This window comes from Octodon degus, unplaced genomic scaffold (genome assembly GCF_000260255.1).
Source record: "Octodon degus isolate 3935 unplaced genomic scaffold, OctDeg1.0 scaffold00648, whole genome shotgun sequence".
Classification (NCBI taxonomy): domain Eukaryota; kingdom Metazoa; phylum Chordata; class Mammalia; order Rodentia; family Octodontidae; genus Octodon; species Octodon degus.
Window position 1 is genome coordinate 4,957 of NW_004525224.1, and position 9,615 is coordinate 14,571.

General features: G+C 37.7%; 1 protein-coding gene across 1 annotated transcript in view; it reads left to right on the forward strand.

Moving 5' to 3' along the window:
* The window catches only part of LOC101573334 (3-beta-hydroxysteroid sulfotransferase-like), a gene marked incomplete at its 5' end in the record, with an annotated part of 20,559 nt that overhangs the window by 2,649 nt on the left and 8,295 nt on the right, over positions 1-9,615 (forward strand). The window contains one exon of the mRNA XM_004648707.2: positions 2,869-2,963. Coding sequence (XP_004648764.2) covers positions 2,869-2,963 — 95 coding nt within the window. The remainder of the gene's footprint in view (positions 1-2,868; positions 2,964-9,615) is intronic.

Below are 9,615 nucleotides of genomic sequence, written 5' to 3' on the forward strand. Positions count from 1 at the left end.
CCCTAGCCTTTCAAGGTCAGTGAAGACTCAGGACATAGGAGAACCTATACTGTAACATCATGTAACTCAGTTGTGTCCTAAATTTTTTATCAAGGAGATTATGGAGACACAGAGCAACGTGATTGATGATGTAGAGTGTGCCTAACGAGAGTTACATGAAGAGAAAACATTTTCTCAAACTTTCACCGAGAGCAAATTCGTCAAGCAATGGCCATGACTCAAACACAGGGCTGACACTGACAAAGGATCTGCAAACTGCAGTACAGGGTTACAGGATAAATCCTGAGGATACTTGACTGACCTTATCAGATACAAAAGTCACATTTCTGGTTGTATAGGTCTTGCTTTATCTTGGTCTTAACCATCCATCAGAAAAGTATAAAAATGATGTATATAAAGTAAAGCCATATTAATATGCTGAGCTGTGAAAGGCTCAAGTCAACAATTTCTGTTGATTACCCACTACTGTTGTGGACTGCTGGACTGTTTTGGATTGTTTTGCTGAATTCATATGTCTATAGTATTTAGATGCCAATGGAATACTCATCCCTGACAGGACTAAACAAAAAAAGTGGGTACAAAGGAAGGACCATTTTCTATCTGTATATGTAAAATAGTAAGGACAGATATTCAGCTACTTTATCTTAATTCAATGAGAAGAAAGTTTTGTACTAATAGTGTTTGGACAGGATATCTTGTCTGCATCTTGTACTATGGATAACCCCTAAGAAGATAACATTGTACAATGTATTAATTATTGAAACTATCCCATTAATAAGTTTTTAAACTGTCTCATTGCTATTTGTTTCTCAATTCAAAAAGCAATGTAACTATAAAAACTAAAAAGAGATTGTTGCAAAGCAGGCATTATGTAAGTCAGATAGTTCTGCTTTCTACATTTGGTGGTGTAATATAGATGGTTAGAGATGTAATATAGATGAATTTTTCTCAGCTGTAGCAGGCATACCTGTTCTTTGAAGTTCTACATGCCTGCATCTTGTATCCACTATAGGTTTTATACTATCTGACAAAAAGTCTGTCCTTCTCTTTTAAAATATACCTTTATAAAATTAAAAGAAAGAAAAACTATGTCACAGGACTGTCCTGCTACAATAATGTATATGGTTGCATTTCTAAATTTTTCGGTAAAAATATGTAATTGTTTATTTTTATTCTTTAAATATTTTTCATTTTTTACATTTCTTCTCCATATTCTGTAGGGAACTAAAGTTTAATATATCAATACTTGATGGAAAATACCTGTTCCATGTTATGCCTAACATGTTTGAAATGCAGACAGATAGTGAGGTTGAACCTAACTGAATATGTTGTAGTGTAATAATAAGCTTCTCTTCTGGAGGGTTAACAACCTAAGTTTGCAGAACAAAAATTAGAGAAATACAAGGGCTACAAGACAGCCAACATTTTGACCTTAGTCTTTCAAGGTCATTGAAAACTCAGGAAATAGGAAAACCTATACTGTAACATCATGTAACTCAGTTGTGCCCCAAATTTTCTGATCAAGGAGATTATGGGGCCACAGAGCAACGTGATCAATGTCGTACAGTGTGCCTAAGGAGAGTCACAGGGGGAGAAAACATTCTCTCAGGCTTTCGCAGAGAGCAAATTGGTCAAGCAATGATCATAACTCATCCATAGGGCTAACACTGACAAAGAATCTGCAAATTGTAGTGCAGGATTATAGGATAAATCCTGAGGATACTTGACTGACATTATCAGATACAAAAGTTACGTTTCTTCTTATGCACTTCTTCTGCTTTATCTTGGTCTTAACCATCCAGCAGAAAAGTATAAAAACAAGGTACACAAAGTAAAGCCATATTAATATGCTGAGCTGTGAAAGGCTCAAGTCAACAACTTCTGTGGATTACCCACTACTGTTTTGGACTGCTGGACTGTTTTGGATTGTTTTACTGAATTTATGAACCTATAGCATTTAGATGCCAATGAAATATCCAACTGTGACAGAACTAAACAAAAATAAAGGGGATACAAAGGAAGGACCATTTTGTATCTATATATGCTGAACAGTTAGGATAGATATACAGCTACTTTCGCTTAACTCAATGAAAAGAAAGTTTTGTACTAATTGTGTTTGGACAGGATATCCTGTCTGAATCTTGTACTATGGATAGACACTAAGAAGATAACAATTTACAATGTAAAATAATTTGAAAAATAGAAATAACAAAATGCTGCAAATAAATCAATAAACACAACTGGAAATTCCATGTTGTCAATAATCCCCTTCTGGGTATCTTCTGGAAAATCATACTACAATGATTAATGCATAACCTTACTTATAGAAGCACAATTTAAAAGATGTAAATCTTGCAAGCAGCCTGTATGTCTATCAACAGTTGAATGAATTAAAAAAATATGTTATTTATACATAATGAAGAACTTCTGTGCTATGTAGCAGGATAAGCCTCATCTGTGGGAAGTGGCTGCAGCTAGAGACCACCCTTGTCAATGAAACAATGCAACAGTTATCTTTTTGTGTTTGTTTGTTTGTTTCAGTGTCAGGGATTGAACTCAGGAACTTGCACTTGCCCAGCAGGCACTTAAGCCACTGAGCTATCTCTCAAGCCCAGAAACAGTTATCTTGAAGTTTACTTCCTGATTCCTCTTTGCATTTGAGATTAGAGGTACAAGTATCAGCGTTTTATGTCACTACAATTTACATGGATGTGTAAAACTCGTGATGTACACTGAAAAGCTCCACAAGATTTATTTGAGGACTGTGTCTTAATGTAGTGAAATGGGGGTGAGGAACACAAGTTTATATATAGCGCCCCAAATTTTTAGACTGTGTAATCTATCACACTTTCTGTATCCCCTATGCAGTGATATATGGATCCTGGTTTGAGCATGTTCGTGGCTGGTTGTCTATGAGAGAGAGAGAAAATGTCCTTGTTGTGAGTTATGAAGAACTGAAGAAGGTAACTTGTGTTCTGTAGTCACCCCACATCCTCTCCTCACTGCCTGTACTCTCTCATACACTCTATTTATTGTTTTCTACATTCTCTTTCAAAGTTCAGTGTCCTGAAAATCCACTAAAAGTGAGACTAACACTCTAATTTTCATTCCTCAATTTCTGACCTTCTGCTGATATAGCCCATGATTTTCTTAGGTTTTCATCTTTGTTTCTATTCAAAATGTGTAAGAGAAATTTTTATCATTCTGAAGCAGAGTATGTTTCTTTGTGGAGGGAGAGTTTCTGTGGTCAGGGTTTCTTGTACTGCTGAGAACCTGGTGAGTTCTAGAGATGCATCCAAGTGTCTATAGTATCCACCACAAGAACAGAGGTGAAAGTGTAAAACTAGCTTGTGTGAACATTCTGAGGAGTGAAATACAGACAACAGAGAAGCACATAAGACAGTTCTGTAAGTTTGAAGGTGGACACAGACTTCTGTTGGACATGAGGAATAACTTGTAACATTCTGTAGCATAGATAACTGCTGTTGACAGCAAATTAATTGAATATTTCCGAAGAACTAATAGAAAATTGGCAGTTTCTAATATAAAAATTTGGGGTTTTAGTTAGTTGAGAGATCTGCCAAGGGCAGGCAGATAGTTCAGTGGATTAAAGCACCTGCTTAGGCAGAGTACAGTGGCAGTGATCCTTGGGGATGCAGCCCAATACAGCCTCACCCCCGGGGCGCGCTGAGATAGCCATTGAGATTGGTTGTATTGGTGCGTGCCTGTAATCTTAGAGCTTGGGAGGCTGAAAACAGGAGAATCAATATGAGTCCAATCTACATAGTGAAACCCTATACAACCTGTAGACACTGTGCCAAATACATTTTAAAAAAAAGAAAGATCTGCCAATTACCCAAGCTAATTATTTCACATTGCATATGTATTAACATGTCATACTGTACTTCATGAATGTCTAATATATCTATATTTTGAAAGGCGGAAAATTAAAACTGTCAACTTTAAAATAATTCAAATGAGGCCCTCAGCAAGCAGTGTATCACTATTGCCAACACCATGGGCAGTATGATACTGTATCCCACGTTGCTCAACAAAATCAGGGGTTTGTGAATGAGGTGCTATGCTTTGGCATACAAACAAGTGGAATGTAAGTAGACTCTAGGTGCCAGCATTTTATTCCAAAGGAAATAGGGTGAATCCCAGAGGAATAACAGGTATGAATCACTTCACTGCCAAGGTCCCTGAGTGGAATAAGGAAACAAAGTGCTATCCAGTCAGGGTAGACTGCTGCCAGTTGGAAGCAAGATAGTGGGAAATCTGCTGGAAGATATAAGGTGACACCACAAAGGTCCTGCTCATTTGGTGGCCAAAAACTATATTAGCCCCAAATACAAAAGACCAGAAAAACTCTTCTGGTCTGCATCCAGCATGACAGTCCTGACACAGCAGCACAAACAGGCTAATCCAGTTGCCCTACTGTGTGACAAGGGCATTCGCCCTGTCAAACAACATCAGGTAAGAGGTGTGAATGCCGAGCATTTGAGGATGTTGAGCAAGGTCATGAAGTGACTTTAAATGGGTCTGGGAGGTACCATGTTGCTACTGAATTTCTCATCATTCATCTCTCTACTTTGTCTGTTACCCCTATAAAACACCACCTAAATATAAAATCAATTACAAGAAGAACACTCACTGCATGAAAGTGCACGGTATATGTTAAGTTTTGTTATATAAGTTATATAACCTTTCTCTTAAGGCTAAAGGTATCAAAATTAATATTTACTAGGCTGCATTTGATGATATTGTTATTCTAATTGTACTACCACAATTAGGTTGTCATGCATGCTATAGTCGTTTTTCTTTTTCTCGTGTCAACATTGTGATTTTCTGGAGTAATAAACATTATGATATGCAGAATCAAATGAAGTGGTGCTGAGTCACATAAACGTTAATGTCTCGTTAATAAAAATTGGGAAGTTAGGTTTCTGGCACAGGCAAAAAGACAAGGATCCAGCTACACCTAGAAAAGAGTCTTGAAGAATAGACAGCCTGGAAAAAAAAAACAGCCTCTTTAAAAAATGGTGTTGGAAAAACTTCCTCTCTACATGCCATAAACAAAAACTTGACCCAGGTCTATCGCCATGCACTAAGCTAATGTCAAAATGGATTAAAGATCTAAACATTAAAACAGAAACACTAAATCTCCTGGAAGAGAAAGTAGGATGAACTCTTGAAGACATAGGGGTAGGCAAAGAGTTCCTGAACAAAAATAAAATCACATGGGAAACACTTGAAAGAATTAACAAGTGGGACCTGCTCTTATTGAGAAGTTTTTGCACATCAAAAGATATTACCAACAAAATGAAAAGACAACCAAAAATTTGGAAAAAGTCTTAACTAATAAGCACTCACACAAAGGTCTGCTCTCTACAATTTACAGAGAACTAAAATACATTAGGGCCCCTAAATTTAAAGTACCAATCCAGAAATGGGCATCCGAGATAAACAGACACTTCTCTGAGGATGAAATCAAAGAAATGAATAAATACATGAAAAAATGCTCCACATCACTAGCTATCCATGAAATGCAAATTAAAACAACACTGAGATATCATCTCACCTGAGAAACAAGGGCCATCATCAAGAAATTAACCAACAACAAATGTTGGAGAGACTGTCGGGGAAAAGGAACGCTTCTCCACTGCTGCTGGGAATGTAGGCTGGTGAAACCATTATTGAAATCAGTGTGGAGACTCCTTAAGAATCTAGGACTGGAAATCCCATTCAAGCCAGCTGTCCCGTACTGGGAATTCTCCTGGAGCTACTGAAAACTTCATAGCATAGTAATATATGTGTACCTATGTTTATAGCACCACAATTTTTGATAGCCAAATCATGGAAACAACCAAGATGCCCATCACATAAGGGAGGGTGTAAAAAGATATGGTATTTTTATACAGTGGAGTATTATTCAGCTATAAAGAATGATAAACTTGAAGCATTTATATTTAAGTGGATGTCACTTGAAGATATATTCATGTGTGAAATAAACCGGACCCACATGTATAAATATCAAATAGTCTCCCTAGTATAAGAAATAATATAGATAGATAGATAGATAGATAGATAGATAGATAGATAGATAGATAGATAGAACACAACTAAAAGGAAAGCAAGAACTTGAGGATTGGACAATGAAAACAGCTTAAGGAGAAAAGTTGTGAAACAGGACAGGGACAAAGCCACACATTTGGATGCACAAGATGGGCAAGGCAATGATCCTGAGAGACATCAGCAGGTTTTTGAAACTAGCAATTAGTTAGTAGGATTCCCAACCTGACTAAATATATCTGCTGATACCTGTGAATCAAGCAACTGCACTGAAGATAGCAATGTGTGAAAGAAGGGGAACACTTGTAATGTCTGTCATTCTGGTCTTCTAAATACATACGTCTTGTCATGACATACCGATTGTTACCATACTGTCTCACAATTAAATTTTTATAATTGGATAATAAATGAAAAAATAAAAGACACAAGAAAATGAAAAAAGTGTCACAGGACTGTCCTGCTACAATGCTGTATATGGTTAGATTTCTAAATTTCTGTGTAAAAATATGTGTTTATTCCTATTTTATAAATTTTTTTCTTCATATTCTGTAAGGACTTAAACTTCAACACATCAATACTTGATGTAAAATACCTGTTCCACATTATGCCTTAGATTTTTGACATTTAGACAGATAGGGTAAACTTAACTGCATATATTGCAGGGTAATAATAGGCTTCTCTTCTGGAGGGTTAACAAGCTAAATTTGCAGAAAAAAATTGGAGAAAATGAGGGTCTGCAAGGTCAGCCAACATTTTGGCCCCAGCCTGTCAAGGTCAGTGAAGACTCAGGACATAGGAGTGCCTGTACTGTAACACCACGTAACTCAGTTGTGCCCCAAGTTTTCTCATCAAGGAGATTATGCAGCCACAGAGGAATGTGATTGATGATGTATAGTGTGCCTAAGGAGAGTCACGTGGAGAGAAAATTTTCTCTTGGGCTTTCACAAGAGAAAATTGGTCAAGCAATGGCCACATGGCTGACGCTGACAAAGAATCTATAAACTGTAGTACAGGGTTACAGGACAAATCCTGAGGGGACTTGACTGATCTTATCAGATATAAAAGTTACATTTCGTGTTATATAGGTCTTGCTTTACCTTGGTCTTAACCATCCAGCAGACAAGTATTAAAACAAGGTATATAAAGTAAAGCCATGTTGATATGCTGAGCTATAAAAGGCTCTAGTCAAAAACTTCTGCAGATAACCCACTACCATTGTGGATTCCTGGACTGTGTTGGACTGTCTTGCTGAATTCAAGCACCTGTAATATTTAGATGCTAATAGAATAACCATCTCTGACAGGACTATACAGAAAAGGGGATAGAAAGGAAGGACCATTTTATACTTGTATATACAGAACAGTTAGGTTAGATATACAGCTAATTTCACTTAATTCAATGAGAAGAAAGATTTGTATTAATAGTGTTTGCACAGGATATCCTGTCTGCTTCTTGTAGTATGGATAACCACTAAGAAGATAAGAATGTACAATGTATTAATTATTGAAAATGTCCTATTAATCAACTTTGAGGAAAAAAAATGATTACAAGAGCACCCAATGCCACTTACCAGCTTCCTTTTTGTCATGCCCTTCCCTGACCACAGAGGGTTTTGGGCTTCCCTGAAACCACAATAAAAAAGCAGCAAGGAGAGACAATGGGCACCTGCATAAGCCTGGTAGGCAATAAAATATACACATACTTTTGCCCTCATGTGTTACCTAAGCCCTGAACCTTCTGCTTTTGGTACTCTGTAAATTCACCAAGAAGTAGTCCTTCTTATTCTTGGGCTGATTCCTAGGGTAGGTACTCATTCATCTGTATGCCTAGCACTTCCAGTCATGGTACAAACTGAATTAACAAATATTAGGCCTAAAAAATGTAAAGTAAGAGATCTCATGCTATGAATAAAGACTCTGAGATTCCAATAGATTAGTGACTTTCCCTAGATTATTATAAATTATTTGCAAAGCCTTTATCCAAGCTTAGTATGGAGTTCCTTGTGAGCCCCAACAGATTAGTGTCTGTTTTGGTTGACTTGGGAGGCAAAACACTATTAACTCGGAGTAGCTGAAGTGTCTTAAAGATGGAATGTTCTGCCAACTGGAGCAGAGATGGCCCTTGGGGGAAAATAAGGAAGCTCTCTGAGGATAATGAGATAAAAGTTAATTATTCAGTCAAACTGTCTACATACCTTGCTACCTGCCTTTCTAACCTACAACAAACACCTGTGCTCAGTAGCAGAACTCTATGTCTTTGTTGTTTCTCAATACAGCTTGGACTTGGAGTCAGTTTGGTACTCCATGTCAGGGATGCCCCCTCACACATTTCAAGGAAATTTTCTGGAGCTGGGGAGATGGCTCTGTGGCCTAAATGCCTGCCTGGCAAGCGCAAAAACACAGGTTTGATCCCTAGTAATGCATGCCAGGCCAGCCCCAGAACCCCTGGCATGCCAGGCCAGCCACCAAAACCAGGCATGGTGGCACACACCTGTAATCCCAGTGTGGGGGAGTCTGAGATGGGAGAATCACTATGGGTTGGAGCTGTGTAGTGAGACCCTGTACCAAATAAATCAATAAAAATCTTTAAAAGAAAAAATGAGTCAATGAAACATAGAATTATGTTTCTTCAAAAATTAAATAAATTTATAAAACCTGAGTCAACATTATCAATAAAGAAAACAAAAAGACTCAAATCCATACAATTATAAATGAAAATGGTAGCATTCAAATGTAGCCAGAGGTAATAGAGAAGGTTATCAATACTTATTTCATGAACCTTTACTATAATAAGATGGAAAAGAAAAGAAATGGACATATACCTAGATATGTAGAAATTGCCAAGACTGAATAAAAAAGATCTACAGATTCTAAATAATATCAGTCAATTAATTTGAAAATATAATAAAAGGTTATGAACAAATAGAAGCCTAGGTTATGATAGAGTCAATACAGAATTGTACATGAAATTAAGAGATTTAGTATCACTACTTATGAAACCCTTTAAGGAAATTGAAATGGAAACAATATTCCAAATTCTTCCTCAATGCAAGTATTATAATGATACCACAAACAGAGACATAACCAACTAATAAAGACAACTGTAATGCCATCTGTCTGATAAACATAGAAGCAAAAGTCTCAAGAGTGCAGGCCCCTGCGAGTGAGTGAGAAAACCAAAGGCCGCAGGATCCTGAATAGACTGAGAGCACAGGCCTGGGGAGTAAGTGAGAAGAACCTGGGCCCGGGGGAATCCTGAATAGACCCGGAGCACAGGCCCAGAGAGTGAGTGGAACTACCCGGGGCCCACGGATCCTCATTCGACCCAGAGTACAGGCCCACCAAAGAACCGTTCAGCAGAACTCCCTGCAAAGAAGCTAGAGGCAAGACACACCCAGCTGACTCAGGAGCAGAACATCTTGCCAGAGTGACACAAAGGGTTCAACTCTAATGCCTGCAGCAGAAAGAAGTGGAGCACAGCAGCCAGATCCAAACAACACCCACCTGGAGGAATCTGAACTTCATAGATCCGGACCTGGTGTTA